Raw genomic sequence first — 21,660 nt, forward strand, 5'->3', positions numbered from 1 at the left:
AAGCATTGCTGCTGGGACAGATTAGGGATTCAACCACCACCCCTAGAGTCTAGAGATGTAGGCTGTTAGTAAAGTTAGGTTAAGGTGTTTTTGTTACTGGCCTTGATGGGGAAAATCTGGGGAAACAATTTCAGGTTCAGAAAGGCACACTTCTGATTATTGATGGAGGGATGTGTTTTAAGATCAGGGAATAAGACGACAGGCCTCTCTTGCTAAAGCTGGGCTGGTGGATCAAGGTGATGATCAGTTTCTTGTACCCATTTTTGCCCTCAGCTTCCTGATATAATTTAATAAAAAAAGTTTTTAAATAAGCAGATCTGCACCCTAAGGATTATTTTATATAAAAGTTTAGATTTGTGGTTTTCTTAAGATTTCTCATAAGATTACTTTTTAAGATAAATAATGAGATGAATGATCTTTTCCTTGTAGTTGCAAATTACAGCCTGCCGGTTAAGAGAAACTGGTCAAGAAAAACATCTTGGTTGCTTAAACTTTGTTAATCTATAAACAAGCTGCTTAGGTATGATTGTATGTATGTGGGTTCATGGGAATGATTTGTCTTTTACCTATAATATGTAAAACAACCATGTAAGTACATTAGGAAACAAGCTGGGTTTTTTTTTCCATTGAAATCGTTCACTTAGAGAAAAAAAGAATGTAGCCACATTGTAATTTTTGTACCGTTTGAGTGATTTGGCTGGAGGATATAAGCTATGGGAGAAAAAATAAAATTATTGGAGCTTTGATTCATCTACCAAGTGTGTGTGGGGTGTGTCTGTGTGTGTGTCTGTGTGTATGTCTCTGTGTGGGTGTGTGTCTCTGTGTGGGTGTGTGTCTCTGTGTGGGTGTGTGTCTCTGTGTGGGTGTGTCTCTGTGTGTGTGTGTCTCTGTGTGTGTGTGTCTCTGTGTGTGTCTGTCTCTGTGTGTGTCTGTCTCTGTGTGTGTCTGTCTCTGTGTGTGTCTGTCTCTGTGTGTGTCTGTATGTGTGTCTGTCTCTGTGTGTGTCTGTCTCTGTGTGTGTCTGTCTGTGTGTGTGTCTGTATGTGTGTCTGTCTGTGTGTGTGTCTGTATGTGTGTCTGTCTGTATGTGTGTCTGTGTGTGTTTATGTATGTGTATGTTTCTATGTGTGTGTGTATCTATATGTGTTTCTGTGTATGTCTGCACGTGTCTCTGCTTCCTTTCTACCAGCCCCAGATAATTAAGTTTTGTTCTCTCAGAGAAAAGGTCTGCTAAGTGATTAATCACTGACTCCCCTTCCCTCCTCAGTTTACCTGACTCTTCCAAGCTGGCCTTGGACATATATATTGCTAAAACATTTCTTCAAATACCCGCCAAGATGTCAGGGTTTCCAAACAACTTCTCAGACGACTCCTAACTGGAAATGGTCTCTCGAATTTCTGAATATCATCAACATTTTGCAATCTTCCCCTCATTTCGTAATTGCTTCTGCTTGACTCACGTCATCTACAGCATATGAATTTCTGAAGGGCAGAAAGGGTCCTACTTGTTTCATCCCCATGGCACCTGGCTTGGGGATTAGATGTAGGTCCGGCACAAAAATACTTGTTTAATGGAATGGAGTAGCTCAGCCCCACTGAGCTTCACAATGGTTCATCCACTTTCGCATCCCTAAACTCGAATTTCCAAGATAGTGCATGTGAAGTATCTTTTTAAACCCCACTTTGGTTTTTATCTCAAGTTTGGCATCTGCTATGTGTTCTTCAGAAAAATCAGAAGTAACCTTATGACCAATGTAAATGATCTTCTGTTCTGTAGCCTGTGCTAAATCTTCAGCTGCTGTGAAATTGCATACAAACAGCAGTGTCTTTACAACAAAAATGATGCTTAGTCATGAGAGGTTACCAACTACTAGTACAGAGTAGAGCACATGTAAAGCTCAAAGTAATTATGCTCAACAAAAAAGCCAGATCAAAGAAGATTGTATTCCATGTAATACTATTAATAGAAAATTCTAGAACACTCCAAACTGAGCTATAAAAATGAAAAGAAAGCAGATATTCAGGGATGGCTCAATATACGGAAAACCATCAACGTAATTCACTATATAAACAAACTCAAAGAAAAAAGCCACTTGATCATTTCATTAGATGCTGAGAAAGCATTTGACAAAATTTAACACCCCTTCATGATAAAAGTCCTGGAAAGATCAGGAATTCAAGGCCCATTACTAAACATAGTAAAAGCAATATATAACAAACCAGTAGCTAGGGGTTGGGGATTTAGCTCAGTGGTAGAGCGCTTGCCTAGCAAGCGCAAGGCCCTGGGTTTGGTCCCCAGCTCTGAAAAACAAACAAACAAACAAACCAGTAGCTAACATCAAACTAAATGGAGAGAAACTTGAAGCAATCCCACTGAAATCAGGGACTAGACAAGGCTGCCCACTCTCGCCCTCTCTATTCAATATAATTCTCAAAGTCCTGGCCAGAGCAATCAGACAACAAAAGGAGGTCAAAGGGATACAAATTGGAAAAGAAGAAGTCAAAATATCACTATTTGCAGATGATATGATAGTATACTTAAGTGACCCCAAAAGTTCCACCAGAGAACTACTTAACCTGATAAACAACTTCAGCAAAGTGCTGGGGTATAAAATTAAACAAATCAGTAGCCTTCCTCTACTCAAAGGATAAACATGCTGAGAAAGAAATTAGGGAAATGACACCCTTCACAATAGTCCCAAATAATATAAAATACCTTGGTGTGACCCTAACCAAGCAAGTGAAAAATTTGTATGACAAGAACTTCAAGTCTCTGAAGAATGAAATTGAAGAAGATCTCAGAAGATAGAAAAATCTCCCATGCTCATGGATTGGCAGGATTAATATAGCAAAAACTGGCCTTTTTTGCCGAAAGCAATATACAGATTCAATACAATCCCCATCAAAATTCCAACTCAATTCTTCATAGAGTTAGAAAGAGCAATTTGCAAATTCATTTGGAATAACAAAAAAACCAGGATAGCTAAAACTATCCTCAACAGTAAACAAACTTCTGGGGGAATCACCATCCCTGACCTCAAGCTGTATTACAGAGCAATAGTGATAAAAACTGTATGGTATTGGTATAGAGACAGGCAGGTAGATCAGTGGAACAGAATTGAAGACCCAGAAATGAACCCACATACCTATGGTCACTTGATCTTTGACAAAGGAGCTAAAACCATCTAGTGGAAAAGATAGCATTTTCAACAAATGGTGGTGTTGCAACTGGAGGTCAACATGTAGAAGAATGCAAATTGACCCATTCTTATCACCCTATACAAAGCTTAAGTCCAAGTGGATCAAGGACCTCCACATAAAAACAGATACACTCAAACTAATAGAAGAAAAAGTGAGGAAGAATCTCGAACACATAGGCACTGGGGAAAATTTCCTGAACAAAACACCAATGGCTTATGCTCTAAGATCAAGAATCGACAAATGGGTCCTCATAAAATTGTAAAGTTTCTGTAAGGCAAAGGACACTGTCATTAAGACAAAACGGCAACCAACAGATTGGGAAAAGATCTTTACCAATCCTACATCCTATACAGGGCTAATATCCAAAATATACAAAGAACTCAAGAAGTTAGACTCCAGAGAGCCAAATAACCCTATTAAAAATGGGGTACAGAGTTAAACAAAGAATTCTCAGTTGAGGATTATCGAATGTCTGAGAAGTACCTAAAGAAATGCTTAACGTCCTTAGTCATCAGGAAAATGCAAATCAAAACAACCCTGAGATTCCACCTCACACCAGTCAGAATGGCTAAGATCAAAACTTCAGGTGACAGCAGATGCTGGCGAAGGTGTGGAAAAAGAGGAACTCTCCTCCATTGTTGGTGGAATTACAAACTGGTACAACCACTCTGGAAATTAGTCTGGAGGTTCCTCAGAAAATTAGACACTCCACTACCTGAGGATCCAACTATACCTCTCCTGGGATTACACCCAAAAGATACTCCAACATATAATAAGGACACATGTTCCACTATGTTCATAGTAGCCTTATTTATAATAGCCAGAAGCTGGAAAGAACCCAGATGCCCTTCAACAGAGGAATAGATAGAGAAAATGTGGTACATCTACACAATGGAGTACTACTTAGCTATCAAAAACAATGACTTCGTGAAATTCATAGGCAAATGGTCGGAACTGGAAAATATCATCCTGAGTGAGATAACCCAATCACAGAAAAACACACATGGTATGCACTCACTGATAAACGGATATTAGCCCAAAAGCTCGAATTACCCAAGATATAATCCACAGACCACATGAAGCTCAAGAAGAAGGATGACCAAAGTGCAGATGCTTCACTCCTTAAAAGGGGGAACAAAAATATTCATAGGAGGGGATACAGAGGCAAAGTTTGGAGCAGAGACTGAAGGAACAGCCATTCAGAACCTGCCCCACATGTGTCCCATATATATACAGTCACTAATACTAGACAAGATTGATGAAGCTAAAAAGTGTGTATGCTGACAGGAGCCTGATATAGATGTCTCCTGAGAGACACAACCAGAGCATGACAAATACAGAGGCGAATGTTAGCAGCAAACCATTGAACTGAGAATGGGACCCCCGTTGGAGGAATTAGAGGAAGGATTGAAAGAACTGAAGGGGCTTGCAACCCGGTAAGAACAATGCCAACTGGGGGTTGGGGATTTAGCTCAGTGGTAGAGCGCTTGCCTAGCAAGCGCAAGGCCCTGGGTTCGGTTCTCAGCTCCGGGGTTGGGGTGGGGGAGAACAATGCCAACCAACCTGAGGACTAAACCACTACCCAAAGTCTATACATGGACTGACCCAGGGCTCCAGCTGCATAGCTGAGGTAGCCTTTGTTGGGCCCCAGTGGAAGGAGAAGCCCATGGTCCTGCCAAGGTTGGACCCCAGTGTAGGGGAATGTCAGGGTGGGGGGCTGGAAGAGGTGCTGGATGGAGAGGGGAACACCCTTATAGAAGAAGGAGAGAGGGAGTGAACAGTGGGCTTATGGATAGGAAACTGAGAAAGGGAATAACATTTGAAATGTAAATTTAAAAAACCCAATTAAAAAAGAAAGAAGGAAAATACTGACAGCTTCCATTGAAGATTTGTTGGCAAGGGTGGATGGAAGGATTAACAAAAGGTTTGAGAGATTTGGAGAAGAGGGACACCAGCCAGAAGATAGCTCCACAACGGGGCTAGCCTCCCCCATCATTCACTAAGGAAATACCTAAGGCTTGTCCACAGCCTGACCCTATGGAGGTAATGTGTCTTGAGCCTCAAACGATTCAAGCTTGTATTAATTTGATATAAAGCTAGCTAGGACAGCTTGCTCACACACACACACACACACACACACAATCACTGTGAAGCCACAACCTCCCCTTTCTTGTTCATCCCAAGATCATACATTAATACCAATATCACCATAAAAACACTGTACAAACTTGAAAAGACCCACAGTCTTATAAACTCAAACACTTTAAAATATTTGGTCTCATCTCTTTAAAATATCTAGTCTCTTTTAAAATACAAATTCTTTTTGAGGTCAACCTGATCTTTATAGCAAGTTCCAGAGAAGTCAAGGCTACACAGAGAAACCCTGTCTCAAAAAGCAAAGCAAAACAAAGCAAATTCACAAAAGAAAACAAAAATCCAGAATCTTACAAGACCCCAAACTTCTCAACTATAGGCTCCAGTAAAATAAAAATTTGTTGTTGTTGTTATTATTATTATTATTATTATTATTATTATTATTTTACTTCAAGAGGGAAGAACTAAAACACAGTCACAATCTGAACAAATGAAAACCAAACTCCAACTGTGTAAATAGCTCAGTGCCCAATGTCTGGGATCCACTCATGAACTCCTACCCTCTGCAGCAACCCAGCTTGTCTTCTAGACTCCAGTGAGCTGCATACCATCACAACTCCTGTGCCACTAGGCACAGTTCTAGCATCCCATGGTTCCGGCATCTCCAAAATTCTGGAGTCTGTTACTGCAACTGGGCTGCACTTTCACCAATAGCCTCTCCTGGGCCCTTTTCAGGGACAACCCTACCATACAGTGCCATGCCTCCACTGCCCTCTGTGACCCCTTCTTGACTTTAAAATCAGTACCACCTGGTGACTATTACCCTACTACCAAGTTCAGCTGCTAACACTAGGTAAGACCTTACCTGCCTCTGGAATACAGCTTCCAGACTCTGTGCTGACTCTGAGGAAACCACTTTCCTTAGATTTCACCTCAGTGATGCGAGTCTCTTCTTAATTTCCAGGTGACCAAGAAGGATTGACTCAGCAAAGCAAAGAGTTCACTTGATTGGCTCTTGTCTCGTGCTAATCAAAGGTGATTCTTCAGCTGCAACCGACCGGACACCATATAATGGTAATTCAACCTAGCAAATGCCCCTGAAAGGGTCTTTAAACTTCCCTCTAGAACTTAACAAATCTGACCTTCAGTGTTTGCATGGTTCCCAACATCCTGTCTTCCAGGCTCCCACAAAAGAGCCCGCAGAAGAGCAGAGCAGGCTGAACATGCCATGAGGAGCAAGCCAGTGAGCATTCAATGGCTTTTCTAGCCCAAAGTTCCAGAGTCCTACCACAATCCTTCCCCAAAAATATATGGTCAGGTCTGACACAGCAATACCAATTTTTGTCTTAGTCATGGTTACTATTGCTGTGATGAAACACCATGATCAAAAGCAAGTTGGGTGTTAAGGGTTTATTTCACTCACAGTTCCATATAACAGTTCATCATCCATAGTCCATCATTGAAGGAAGCAGGGCAGGAACTCAAACAGGGTAGGAACCTGAAGGAGCTGATACAGAGGCCATGGAGGAGTGCTGCTTACTGGCTTGCTCCTCATGTGGCATTAAGCCTGCGTTCTTATAGAACACAGGACCACCTGCCCGGGAATGCGTCTCCAGCTACAAAGGGCTGGGTCCGCCCCTATCAGTCGCTAATTAAAATGCCCTACAGGCTTGCCCACAGCCTGGTCGTATAAAGGCGCAATTGAGTCCTCCCCCTCTCTGATGACTCTAGCTTCTGTCAAGTTGACATAAACCTAGCCAGCACAGCACACCACCTTAAACACAATGTTGCTTTTGAGGGAATATACACAGGCTGAAACAGTAAATTACACGACTTCAAATATATATTTTATGCAAATTATGCCTCAAAGCTGGTGTGTGTGTGATTTGTTTGTTTAATACCGGTTCTCTCTATGTGGTCCTGGTTGTTGGAGAACGAGTTATGGTGACCAAGCTCGCTTCGAACTCACAGAGAATATATTTGTCTCTGCCTCTTCACTTCTGGGAATAAAGGTGTGTGTGCCACCACACACACTGTAAAGTTGTTGTTTTTAAGAAATGAACCTTTTCTTCATTCAAGTATTTTAGCATCTGCAGGCCTAGCTGGTGGTGCAGTTCAAAGCTAAGATGTGAGTCTACCACACATAAAGGCAGGCCCCCAATCAACCCAAGCTCCTAAAAGTAAAAATAAATAAATAAAGTCTCCAAGTTTGAGGAAACAAAGTGCTCTGGTCTTCAGTTTAACCAACGACCGTAAGTCTCAAGCAGCAACTAAAGGCAGCATCACGAAGTCCTTTTCAGAATGAGGAGCCATCTTTTTTTTTTCATTAATTTATTCACTTTATAGCCTGATCAGAGCTCTGCCTGTCTCCTCTCCTCCCAGTCCCTCTCTCTTCCCTCTCTTCCCTCTGTACCCCTTCCCTGTCTTCTCAGAGAAGAAGAGACCTCCTATGGATATCAACCCTCCTTGGCATATCAAGTTGAAACAGAACTGGGCACATCTTCTATTTAGACTAGACAAGGCTGTCAAGTTAAGGAAAAGGGATCCAAAGGCAGTCAACAGAATCAGAGACAGTTCCTGCTCCTCCTGTTAGAGGTCCCACACGAGGGCCAAGCTATACATCGGTTACATACGTGTAGGAAGGGAATCTAGGTCTGTCCCATGTATGATCTCTGGTTGGCGGTTCAGTCTCTGTGAGCCCCTATGGGCCCAGGTTAGTTGATTATATAGGTTTTTCTTGTGGTATTGAAAGAGCCAGACTTGGGGTTAATCTAAGGCCAGTGAGAAAATTCCACCACAAACCAACAAGCACTAAGACCCTTCCAGGGAGGGTAGAGCTAGTTTAGTTCCTGAAATAGCTACAAGCCAAACTGTCAAACAAAGCCACCTGTGACTCCCAAGGGACACCCCTTGACTTCCAATGGAACCCCCCCTCGGAAAGTCCTGAACAGCACACTGAGTTGACTTAAGAGATGTTTTGCTCCACCAAATGCACATAGTACTCTGCCCAGTTACTATTGTTCGAATTCTGCCCCAATTGTTTGAATTCTGCCCTTACCAAAGATATATAACTTCCTGTTAGAATTTGCTCAGGGTCATCTCCCTCTTAAAGTGGGTCGGCCCCAACATGTTGGAACAATAAAATTCCTCTTGCTTTTGCATCGATCACCACCTAGGTCCTAGAAGAGGTTCAATTCAAACCTCACAGTATCTTTGACCTCTCTGACGTCTTCAATCTCCCCACCCTGCTCTTCCACAAGATTCCCCAAGCTCTGCCTAATATTTGACTGTAGGTCTCTGCATCTGTCTACAAGTATAACAGTATCATTAACGGTGTCTGAGGTGGGCTCTCTCTCTCTCTCATGGCATTGGTCCAGTCATTGGTTGGTTGTCCCCTCAGTCTCTGCTCCCTCTTTATCCCTGCACCTCTTATAGGCAGGAACATTGTGGGTGGAAGGTTTTGTGGCTTGGTTGGTATCACCATCCCTCCCTCTACTGAAAGTCTTGCCTGGTTACAGGAGGTGACAGTTTCATGTTCCATATCCTGTACTGCTAGATTCCTGGGAATTTCCATTGGAGGAGCCATATTTTTATAAAAGGTTTCTTTTTGGCAACACGGTCAATCGTTTTGCCTATTGGAAACTTAAGTTTAATTTTTTTTAACCTTTAAAATATAGATTTGAGGGCTGAAGAGATGGCTCAGGGGTTAAGGGTACTTTTTGTTCTCTCAGAGGACCCAGGTTCTTTTCCCAGCACCTGCTGACTCACAACCGTCTATAACTCCAGTTCCAGGGGATTGGATGCCCTCTTTTGGCCTCCTTGGGCATGAAGTATACACATTGTGCAAATACACACAGGCCTGTATAACAATCCCCTACACACACGCACAAGTAAATAAAATAAAATTAATTGAAAATATAAAATAATAAGTGTAGCATTGATGATTAAGACAGTCAAGACTCTAACTCCCTTCAGAGTACTAGGCTGAAGAAAATTATGTATAAAAATAGACAGATATTAGCTTCTGAAAACACAGGGGCTGAGGGTATAGTCCAGTGCTTAGCATGTACATGGCCCTGTGTCCAAGCCCTAGAACCAGAAAGAAAAGAAATTACAACAGACCTTGAAAATGACCCGGTGATTCTGGCTTTAGTTTCTACTTGAGATTTCTCATAGGTTTATTATTCAATTATGTATCACAAAGAATGGTCACTGACAAAGGCCTGGTGTCACACTGTTGAAATCCCAGCACTCAGGACTGAATCAGGTGGGCTGTTAGTTCAAAGCCAGCCTGGGCTACACGGGCTCTTGTCTTTAAAAAAAAAACAAAAACAAAAAAACGAAAAAAACAAAAAACAAAAAAGAAAACGGCCAGGCGGTAGTGGTACACTCTTCAACCGCAGCCCTCAGGAGGCAGGTGGATCTCGGAGTTGGAGACCATGCTGGTCTACAAAGCGAGTTCCAGGACCGCCAGCGCTGTACAGAGAAGCCCTGTCTCAAAAACAAAGTAGCAAACAGGCTGCTGAGATGGATAAATCACCAGCGGCCAAGACCAATGGTCCCATCCCCAGGACTTAAGAAGACGTCCTAGCAGTCGTCTTCTGACTCACATAAGAATGCTGTGGTACACACACCCCAAAATATAATAAGAAGAAAAATATTGAAAGTCAGTCAGGATTCATGGATTTCCAGTTTTGATTGTAATGAGTGGCATTTCAAGCTTTGGTTCGAAAGCGAGCTACGAATGCCCTTCTGTGTTCCCTCCTGTCCCCAAATTTGAGGGAGACACTGTGACGCCTTCCCTTTGCAAGGCCAGGCGACATTACAGTGCATCATCATGAGGAAGAGCCTGTGTCCTATCCTGACTGCTGTGCTGGCCCTGCAGGCTGCTTCAGGAAGTCACTCCGGAGCTAGAGACGCAAGCCAGGCCGGGACACCGCCACCTCTGCAGGCCAGATTCGGAGTCTGAGAAGTTGAAAACGTCGAGAAAGGCTCGCTGCCGCCTCCCTCCCGAAGCCCTTCATCCAAACATGTGAGAGGGCTGTGCTTAGCAGACATGAGGCTTCCGTTCTGTCACCAGGAAAAGAGAGGAACGAAGGGTGAAAGGGAGGGTGGGTATGGGAGAGGGCTCTGTGGTCTGGCAGGAGCCAGAGAAAGGCTTTAATGGAGACAAGCCTCCCATGAAGGGCCCGATTGCATAACCACCCCCACCCTGAGCTCTGTTGCAATCGGGATCCGCTGCTCTCAACCTTCTATCCTCAGATAGAGAGAAGCTTCAGTTCACAGAAAAACAAGCAGTATTTCCCCCAGCTCAGGCCTGGAAGGCATTTTATGCCCTCACCTCATTTATCCCTGTCTGGCACATTAGTGAAACAACTTACAGCCAAAAGTAAAGTCTTAGCACCTTTTTGGGTTTTGTTTTATTTTATTTTTTTTCTTGAGCCATGGCCTCACTGTACGGTCTTGCCTGCCCTGGACCTCCCTGTGTACAGCAAACTGTCCTTGAACTCGTAGAGATCTGCCCGCCTCAGCCCCCTGTGTGTATCTCACCACGATGTGTGCAAGGGACCATGCTGAGCTAATTTCTGCAAAGCGATAACCAGTTAAACCTGCTCGACTCCAAAAATAGGAGAAACACAGAGTAGCAGCAGCAGATTCCCTCTCCTGGAAGTGACCAGCTTAAGAAGGCTTTGCCCAAACTGCTCTCCTCTTTGCCAAATGCATAAGTGAAATACATTGTCCTGAAGGGCTGGCCCGGCAAATCAACATTTTTAAGGGTATTACCTCATCTTTTGGTATTCTTGGGGGGGTTGTGAGAACAGCTGGGTCCTTCCAAATGACACACCCCAAAAGGTTTGCCTTCCACAGCGTTTTTGAACCACCCCAGCACCCCAACCTCTTTAGATAAGAAAGGACAAGAGTTAGTTTAATGTTAATTCTCTCACTATCCTCCAATGTGAACCTCTATCACAGTGAAAACTACGCTGTGGCTCCCTTCAGTCCTTCCTGTCAAACTGCTCTCCCCAGCTGCTCTTTCCGGACGATACAAAGGATACAAAGACGACGGCGTTTGATTAGTTGTTCCCTACTAATTTTAATCCCAGAAAACTGATTCATGGAAGGACTAAAGCAGTTAATTCTGAGTTGGAAAAAAAAAAAAAAAAAAAGAAAAAGAAAAAGTCACAGGACCAGCAGTAAATCAGGACGCTCTGTGACAGACTGGAAACAATCTGCCTATTGGCAGCTTATCAGCCCAAGGTTTAAAATCCTCGTGGGAAGGAGGGTGTGACTGTTACACTCTTACCTACTGCATTATATGAACTCAGCAAGCATGAGTACATCTTAATGCCCTCCATATGTGGGAGGTTCCTGAAGAATTTGGGGGTGTGTGTCTCGGTGGTATAGCTGATGTGTGTAGCACATCCTGGATCTAATTCCCAGCTCCGTAAACCAAAACAAAAACCAGGCAACGTAGCAACATTTCAGCGGCCAAGAGACAATGACCTGGAGAGCTGTGCTGGTGGACCACATCAACACCCTGACTAAGGAGCTGATCTACCAGTTCCTCTGCACTGCAGAAGCAGCGACACGTGCCTGTGGATGGGCCTTACTGCAGCATACCTCTTGCTGGGCACTCCCTTGCGGACCCCAGGGCTAGCTCCATGCCCAGCAACTCTGAGGTATAAATACTTTTTAAAAGGTTTATCTTCAGTACATCATTTCCTTATTATCTCAGGCCACTCAGTCATTCGCTCTCTTGAGCACTCCAGTCAGCAAGACCCTCAGCTCTGAAGGCTTCAGACAGCAGCCCTCATGAGGCAGCAGCCTCAGGGCTCAGGAATGGGTACCCACAGCATTCGGCTAGGTATACCTCACATTGCTGTGACAGTGATGTTTTCAAAGTCCTCTCAGCCAGATCAGCTTTCCCATCTGGGCCTCCTTGACACAGTTCTGTCTTTAGTCCCGAAAACCATGTGCCTCAGGTGCCTGGTAACTTACCTATGCCTCACAACATGGTGGTGAGGGTGGTGTCTGGGGCCTCAGGCCAACTACCGAGCCTCCTATCTTCTTAGCCAACACCTGTTGCCATCCACATGCTTGGATTGAAGCCACCAAGGAGAGCCTGGTCTGGGTGGCCTATCAGAGCTCCCTATAGACCAGGCTGCCTACACCCACGACCACACCCACACCCACAACCACACGCACGGCCACCCAGCCTTTCCTGGCTGCCTCAGTATTTTAACTCAGATACCTACCATGTGTTAATGCAGGCCAACAGAGAAAGGCCAATTGACGGAAATAAAACACTCCAACAAGAGATGACTGTTGTTTCCCCCTTCTTTGCTGTTTGCTGTTTTGTTTTTATGTGTGTGGGTTTTCGGTTTGGTCGTTTGGTTTGGGTTTTGTGGAGACAAGGTTTCTCTGTGTAGCCCTAGAAGTCTCTCTATAAACCAGGCTGGACTCTAACTCACAGAGCTCTGCCTGCCTCTGCCTCCCCAGTGCTGGGATTGAAGGCCCGAGCCGCCCCTGCCAGGCCAGCTGTTGCTGGTTTTTTGAGTTGTTGTTGTTGTTGTTAAGACCATGGCTTCTATTTAAATTGTTTTCCTTATCTCCAAGATTAAAAACAAAAAAGTTAGGAAGAGAAACACAGAAGTTTGGGGTTTTGTTTTGTTGATACTGGGGATTGAATCCAGGGCTTTACACCATAGTCATTTTCCTGAGACCCCAGTCCGTGCCGTCTGAGCTGATAACAAGAATAATAACTATGGGAATATTCTGGAAAGATCTTTCCAAACACAGGAACAAGAAACCTGGAAGACAATCTTGAGTTCTATAGGAAGGTGTACCCCGAAAGGGCAGGAGGATAGAAGACCCCCAGAAAGATCCCACGGCAGCCTTGCGACCCTTGGGTTTAAATGTGTGGTCCCTCGGCCTCCCTGACAGGTGTTCTATGACACCAGCTCAGCCCTCTGCAGCTGATTCCAGTGCTAAGGAGCAAGGCCTTCGCTCTGAACCACCAACTGTGTGCCAAATGTTTGTCTAAAAGGTAAAAGGGAAGGAAGTACCCCCCTCTGAATTGGATGGGGTAGTGTTCCTGGAGACAAATGTGTGAGGAATTGTCTGGGGTTTTGTTTTAGTCTTATGCATCCTGTACTTGGGAGGGGAAGGGAAAAAAAACTAAAATAAACTATTTTTCCTGGCAAGGAGTGGTCCTTAATAGACAACTTTCCTTCCAACTGTATGACCATCTGCTCCCCTTGGAATCTGAAGATTAGAAGTGTCTTGGAACTTGACCCAGAACCGACACCTGCTGCAGATTCCTGGTCTACATTTTCCCCCAGCAGCACAGGCTCTGAGTGTACTCCACCCAGATCCCTCTCGGGGTTTGTCTTTCCTTTTTAAGGAGTTAATAGTCCTGGGGATGTAGTCAGTGGTAGGATACTCATCTAGTATGTGAAACTCTCTGGGACCAATCCTGAGCAGAGAAGGGGAGGGGAGAACACTAATATCTAATACGGACAAACATCTTTACAGAAGAAAAATTACAGGAAAAGCAGAAAGGAGGCTGAGTAAACACAGGCAGACAGAAGCAGACCCTTCCCTGCATCCTGCCTGGGTCCCTACTTCCAAGGTCAGCCCTCTTACAAATTCTCCACAGCAGCCACACACCCCCAACCCACCATCATCCCCATTCTCATTAGAACAAAGGCCCTCCTCCCCTCTGCAGCATTCTTGACTGCAGCTTTACAGAATAGGTGATGAGGTGGAAGAGAAACAGAGGCCCCAGCATTCAGGAGACCAAGGGAGGAGAGGACCTCCAGTATAAGGTCAGCCTATTGTTAACCAAACAGTAACAAGAAAACAAGCACCAAGGGCCCGAGAGATGGCTCAGTGGTTAATAGCAACTCTTGCAAAGGTTTAGCTCTCAGCACCCATCTGGCAACTCAGGACTCAAGTTTCAGGGGAATCTAATGCCCTTTTCTGACTCTAGGGCCCTAGGCATGTGAGTAGTACACATATAGATTTGTAGACAAAACACATAAAAGTTAATCTTAACCGGGGCAGAGTGGCAGAACCCCTCAACGATCATGAGCATCAATGCATGGAATCCAATTCTTGGATTCCGGGTTCCAGAAATGCTCGAGGGCTGGGTAAGATGACCCCCAGAGGCCATGGTACTTGACACCAAGCCTGATGACCCGAGTTCAGCTTCCCCTCTCCAGTACCCACGCAAAGGTAGAAAGGAGAGAACCAAGTCCTGACATTATCCTCTGACCCTGACCCAGTGCTGAGCACGGTCACGCCCACCCCTATGCCCACCAAATATATAAAGAAGGAAGGAGAGACTGCCCAAGATGGAAATTCTCTCAGATCTTTGATTTCCTTCCTACCCAATGAAGGTCCAGAAGCTAGCAGGAGAGAGTCCAGATGAATGTAATCATTTCCTGAAGAGAAAGGGCTACGAACCTGCAAGTTGCCCTCAGCTGAGTCTCTCCCCGCTCTCTTGAGCCTCACTCAGCATCCTAAGCCGGGTAGCAGGAAGTCCGTCCTCACTCCTCCATGGCATTGTAAGGCTACTGTGTAACAGAAAGGCAGAACCTGCTTCCAAACTTGAGATGTAAGCCCCTGGATCAAGTCTAAGATTTCAGCCTGGGCAACACAGTAAGACCTCATCTCAAAAATAAATAAGCAAGCCAGGCATGGTAGGGTACACATGCTGACCCATGCCTGAGGACGCTGAAACAGGAGAATTGAGAGTTCAAGGCCACAGGAGGATCATATAGAGAGACCTATCTCAAAGCACCAGAAATGACACATACCATGCACATGCGCGTGCGCGCGCATGCGCGCGCACACACACACACACACACACACACACACACACACACACACAAAATCTCATGCTAAGTGGAAGAAGCGAATGTCAAAAGGATCATTTGTATCACCTTCTGGATAGACAGAGAAGATAGAAGATAGCACATTTGTTACCAAATATTGGGGTAGGTGATGGGTACAGAAGCTGTTTCCTCCTTGGTTACACTGGTGGCTACACAGCTGTATACATGTAGCATAACCCATGAGTAGGAACACTTTGCAAGGGGACCATTACAGCATGGAAATTATACTTTAATTGAAGTGCCAAGGGCAAGGAAACAAGAGGAAGAAATTCTATATTATACAAGGCTGACCAGAAGGGTACGGGCAGGGTGAGGTGCTGACGACCCCAGTCTCTTGATGTGGGAAAACAGAAAACCCCCAGCCCCAAAAGCCTGAGCGCTGAGCTGAAAGGCAAAGCAAACACATTGCTTACTGCTTGCATCTGGGCTCCCTGGACATCCTGGCCACAGAAAGGACGCCTCCAGATGCCACAAATGCTAACAGCTGTTGGTCCAGCAGAAGGTTCTGGAACTATTTGGAACCTCTGCCATGAAGCATGAAAGAGGGGATGGGTAGTTCCATCTGGAGAAGAAACACAGTCATTTGCTACCAGCAACCAGCTGAACGTGAACACTAAAACAGGAGTAAGACACAGCAGGTCTTTGCTTCTCCATTCCCACCTAAGAGGGGGCCAGCAACACACACACGCACATACTGTACATACACACAAACACACACTCACACACACATACACACACACTGAACACAGACTGTATATACCCACACTGCACACACACACACACACACACACACACACAATACCACACATGCACACATACACACATCACACATATACACATGCACACATACACACACATTCACCACACACATGCACACATACACACATCACATACATACATACATGCACACATACACACATACACCACACACACATGCATACATACACACAATACACACACCACATACATACATACACATACACACTTGCACACATACACTATACACACATATATGCACACATACATACACACATACATGCACACACACATACACATACATGCACCCATTCACCCATACACACACACACACACACACACACACACACACACACACACACACGGATGTAGACACTTTCAGACAATAGGAACTATTTGAGTATTTGAGTTAAGGGAGTAGGAGGAGGCTGAGGCTGGAGAGAAAAGCAAAGAGCTGGACTTGGTTCTGCTACTTTCTAATGACTCTCAGGGATTGCTATAAAAATAGCTAATACAGAGCATGTAAGTCGGCCTCAGTGCCAAGGACTTCAGCTGCCCAATCATCCCACAGGACGAATTCCATTGTCTCCCAAAATGTATACCCAAAGCCAGCCTAAGACCAAGAGGGAGCCTTTCCACAGTAAGAATTTCAGATCTGAGGATTTTAGGAGTGTGCTACCATGGCCGGTTTATGCCATGCTGGGGGATGAGCCGTGCCTTATGCATGCCAAGCAAGTCCTCTACCAATTGAGCTAATCCCCAGCCCCAAATCATCTTTTAAACAAAAAGCGAAGCAAGGAGTAGAGCCTCATGGCTATAACTCCAGCACTCTAGAAGTCAAGGCACGATTACCTTGAGTTCACCACCAGTCTGGGCTATATAGTAAATTTCAGGCTACATAGCAAGCCTTTCTTCAAATACCCAAATAAAAAAACAAAACAAAACCCCACAATTATCACCGAGTATGCTGGTGTATACCTTAATCTCAGCCCCTCAGAAAACAGAGACAGGCAGATATCTAAATCTGAGGCCAACCAGGATCATATAGTAAGACCCTGTCTCAAAAAACTACCCCTAAAACACAAACTTCTATATATGTATGTATGCATGTATGTATGTATGTGTGTATGTGTGTATGTATGCAAGCAATCATGTATTATATGTGTGTCCAGTGTGTACAAGTGTATGCAAATATATTTACATGTATGCAGGTGTGTTCAGTGCGTGTGCACACATGTGCAGGTGCTTGTGGAGGCAGAGATGTCAGGTGCAGGACTCTCACTCTCCTCCTCACCCTCTTGTGACAAGGTCTCTCTCTGAACCTGGAGCTCAGCTGTGGCAAGCAGGAAGTAGCCATCTCACACTCTCCGCCATTCCATAGTGCTGGGGTTGCCTGGCAGTCACGGTCCCCTGAGTTTTACACGGGTACTAGGGATTCAGTCTCAGGGTCTCAGGCTTGCAGAGCAAGTACTTTACCCACTGAGCCATCTCCCCACCCCACCCCTCTTAAGTTTTATTTTTAATGAAAAATTTATCTCTGAAGTGTCATAGTAAGAATTAAGATTATAGAAAAGTACAAAATATAGCTGCTGTATACAGCGAATGAAATTGTCTGGGGTGACAATTCAGTTCTAATTTCAAGCAAATCCTTCCGGATTGTGTTGAATACTTGTTTTGTGTTTCTGTCCCAGTGTAAAAACCTCACTTGGCTGTCCTGTCATCAGCAGCTGGCCATGGACTGTGAAGTCTAAATCTAAACACAGACCAATTTAAGGCAGGTTGACAGTTCTGAATCTCTGTGATGCCCAAGGAGTTTGCATCAGCTGTTTCCCCTACATGTTACAAAATAACGGGCTCCCCTGTGTTTCTGCAAGTTTACACAACTCTTTTTTTTTTTTTTATGCCTCCCAGGAACTCTCTAGCCCTGCTCGTGGCTCCCAAATGCAGCCTGGGTGGGACCCAGGACCTACGTGTCTACAGCCTCGTCTGCTCCCTGCCCCCTGAAGCAGCTTGCTGGGATGCAAGCTCAGTCTGTCCTGAGCCTGGCCAGAGACAGAACTGCCCACCACTGAGCATTCTGGGCAGCACTGACAATGTGCTCGAAGACAAACAACTTATTCTTAGTGGAAACAATCCCTATCATCACGTGTCCCCAACAGCCTTTTATCCACACCAGCGGTCTCCTGAGATCCAGCTTCCACAAAAACTCAAAGACCTTCCTGATCGCCATTGGACGAGTACAATGTGTTCGCAGAATCTGCACTAACAAATCATTTCCCCCTGTTTTTAAGATGCTAGAATCTTTATGAGCAAAAAGATGCTTAACTTAGTTCTGCTCATGTTCAAGGGCTGATCCGCCTCTCGAGTCCACAAATCTAACTTGAGAAGAAAAGGAATGTTCTAAAGCATCCTGGGGAGGGAGTTTAGTTTAGAAAACTATAAAGCTGAAGAGGATAGTTGGGACAAAACTCACCTACTTCAGAACTCCAACCAGTCAAACTTCTCGGCTAATCCTTCATTTAAAACATTTTGGAATCTCTGTGCGACCCAGAACATACAATATGGATCTAATTAGGTTCAGCTGCTGCCTTATGTTAGTAATAAAATTGAAAGAGGGGGAGAGAGAGAGAGATGGGGGTGGGGGCTTTGTTCATCCTCTCCTGTGGCCTAGGGAATCACAAACTCCCAAATTTTGCGCATCTTCAAGGTTCACGCAGAACAGCACACTCTTAAGTAGCCCAGCGTGGCTGCTAGCTGTGAAGCTCAGACTTTATAGTATAGAAGGTCTGGAAAAGATTTTCTTAAGGGCTGAAGCCCAGCGTTCCACCTCACCCACCCGTCCGTCCGGCCCTCGTGCTCCCCGACTTACACCAGAGCGGATGGACAGGGCATCTGGTTCCAGGGACAGTTGTACTGAGCCTGAATAAAACTCTCGCTTCCCTCCTGCACCGTGCAGCTTACGTTCTTATTCACGATGTAGGCGCACCAGTTCCTAGGACAGAGAGAAAGGGGCTGGGTAAAGTTAGAGAACAATGGGGGGAAGGGGGAGACCAGTTGACCCAGTCACCCGCACTGAAGTCAGGAGCTTGCCAAAGCCGCCACCCCTGGGTGCTTCTTGTGTCTGTGGAACACCAAAGAGCCCCACACCCGCGGGCTCTGGGACGTGTTCGTGTTCGGGCTCGGCAGCAGATCCCGGAGTCCTGCCGGACACTCCCCATTGCCCAGGTCCGTTTCAGGATGCTCACGGCGCCTGGTGGGGAGCACATGGTCACCCGGGAATGGTGACGCCCCAAAAGCCCATGGGGATCTCTCTGCTATCGCCTGTCGCCATTGGCAGGGCAGCTCCGGAGCCCGCAGGCGGATTCGGGAATGACCACCGAAGACCTGGAACTCTAGGGCCAGGGGCGAACATAAGGGGCGGACACTTACTTGTTCCTAGCACTGGGCCGCGGGTGGTACCCAGGCTGCGAGCTCGCGTGGCACAGTCCCGCGCCGCCCAGGGCCAGCAGGGCCAGCAGGGCCGGCGTCCAGCGCCTGGGTGCTCGGGGTCCGGGCGGGGTCTCCTGACACATCTTGAGCCCCACAAGGCTGCAGACTGCGGGGCCGCGGGAACGGGCAGCGGACTCGGGTGCTTGGCGGCCCCTCTGGCTCCTTGCCCCCACGCCTCCGCACTGGCCGCTCCGAGGTCCCTCAATGACGCACAGGTCCCCCCGGGTGCCGCCCTCTTTATTTCACTTCCCTCTCCGAAACGTGACTCTTCCCTTCACCATCTCTCGGCCCTTTGCCTCTCCACAGGGGGCTCGGGTGGGGGAAGAGCCAAGGGGTTAGGAACCGGGGTCTCGGTTACAGATTTTCCAATTACACATTCCTTTGGTCTCTTCCCAAACGCCAGCAGCTCCGCCTCTCACCTTCCAAACAGCGCGCCCCCAGCCCCTCCGGAAGTGCAGAGAGCGTCGGACGGTCCCCACCTCGATCCCCGGGGCCTCTCTCCGGCAAGGAGCCCAGGACCACTCCATCAGTTAGTTCCTCCGGGGGGACCCATGCAGGGGGCCTCAGCTTCAATTCCTTCCTCTGAGGCCCCACCGCTGTCTACCCAACAATCTTTAAGGTCTTGGGCGAAAGTTGAGGACGCAGTAGCTCTCTCAGACGCAGCCAGTACGCGCCTTGAACTTTCCAAATGCGCGGGCTGGCTGCAGCTGGACAGTGGTCGCCGCAGCTTGCCTCCCTGCAGCAGCAAACTGTCATCTGCTACTCCAGTGTTTGAAAAGCGATGTTCTGCTCAGATGTTTCTCCTTCTATCAGTATTAAAGGCAGATGGTTCTGTCGCTAAAATGTTGCACAAACACGAAGACATGAGTTCAGATCCTCGGGCACCCACATTAAAAGTTAGACAGGGTTTCACCAACCTGTAATCCCAGTACTAAGGAAGTGGAGACAGAAGAATCCTTAAGACTGCAGGCTCACTGTCCAGACCCTGACTCAAGGGCGGGGGGTGGAAGGGAGCAACTGGGGTGGGGAGAGCAACCGACAGGAGGATGCAAGACATCATCAATCTCTGGCCTGCGCACGCGCGCGCATACACACGCATATGTATGTGCAGACAAACATTTTTAAAAGACCATTTATTATAACATTTTCTTGTCTTTGCATCTAAATAGTTCAGATATTGCTGGTGCCTTCCTGCCCCCCTCCCTCCCTCTGTTGGTCATCTTTTCTGCTTATTCCAAAGTTCCAGGGATCTTTGCCAATTTTTCTATAGCCGGACTGAAATAATGCCACAGATAAAATCAGCCACAGAGGGTGTGGTGTTCTTCTTGGGAAGCTGGGACAGGAGACTCACTTCAGAGGCTAGCCTAGGCTACATACTGCACCACCAAGGAGTGGTATTCTAGATGGTAAAGAGAGCGATTCCTCTGAGATCAGTTGCTGCTCCTACACTCCCCAACTGGCACGCCTAGGCTCACTGCTGTACCTGTGAGCTAACATGACACTGTTGCTTGTGGGTTGGGGGGACAGGGACGCTTGGGTATGTTTTGATAAAACTAAATGAAGCCACTGGTTGTTTTATTTCTCATATGCTTTGCTTTGATGGTTTCATTGGGTCTTTTTGATTTGCAAATCGGAGAAAATTCCCAAAGTAGAAAATTGTACCATGTAAGGACATAATCTTTTCATGAACTTTCGAAGTGGAAGATTATGCAAATAACGGATTGAAGTCATCCGGCCTTCAAAAGAGCCACTGGGGGAGAAATAACAGAGATAAAAGGCTGTCCTGTGTAACCCGATCTATGCCTTTCTCTTTGACTTCTCTGTCACCCGGCTCTAGCCTCCATTTTGTCCACTGAGTGTCATGGGGAAAATATAGTCTAGAAATGGAGACCGAGTGAAGGGGAAAATAGGGAGCAACCCACAAGTTATGTCCATCTACAACTGGCCAGCGCGCGCGCGCGCGCGCGCGCGCGCGTGTGTGTGTGTGTGTGTGTGTGTGAAATGCTGGTGCTTGCAGAGTTACAGGAAGTTGTGAGTGTTGGAAATCAAACTAGGGTCCTCAGTATGTACACTTAACCACTGAGCTATCTCTCCACTCTCCAGTGTCAATTCTCCTTTCTTTCTTACTTTTTTTTTTTTTTTTTTTTTTTTTGAGAAAGGGTCTCAGTATGTAGCCCTAGCCTGGAACTTACTATCTAAACCAGGCTGACCTCCAACTCAC

The 21,660-nt window shown here is 45.9% G+C and overlaps 1 protein-coding gene across 1 annotated transcript in view; it reads right to left on the reverse strand.

Annotated features, from left to right (window-relative positions):
* Emilin2 (elastin microfibril interfacer 2) overlaps window positions 1–19,216 on the reverse strand; it is a 58,539-nt gene extending 39,323 nt beyond the window's left edge. Inside the window, exons 1-2 of the mRNA XM_032899792.1 lie at window positions 19,098–19,216; window positions 18,820–19,014 (exon numbers count right to left, since the gene is read on the reverse strand). Coding sequence (XP_032755683.1) covers window positions 18,820–19,014; window positions 19,098–19,216 — 314 coding nt within the window. The remainder of the gene's footprint in view (window positions 1–18,819; window positions 19,015–19,097) is intronic.
* Window positions 19,217–21,660: the final 2,444 nt, after the last annotated feature.

Source organism: Rattus rattus, chromosome 4 (genome assembly GCF_011064425.1).
Source record: "Rattus rattus isolate New Zealand chromosome 4, Rrattus_CSIRO_v1, whole genome shotgun sequence".
NCBI lineage: Eukaryota > Metazoa > Chordata > Mammalia > Rodentia > Muridae > Rattus > Rattus rattus.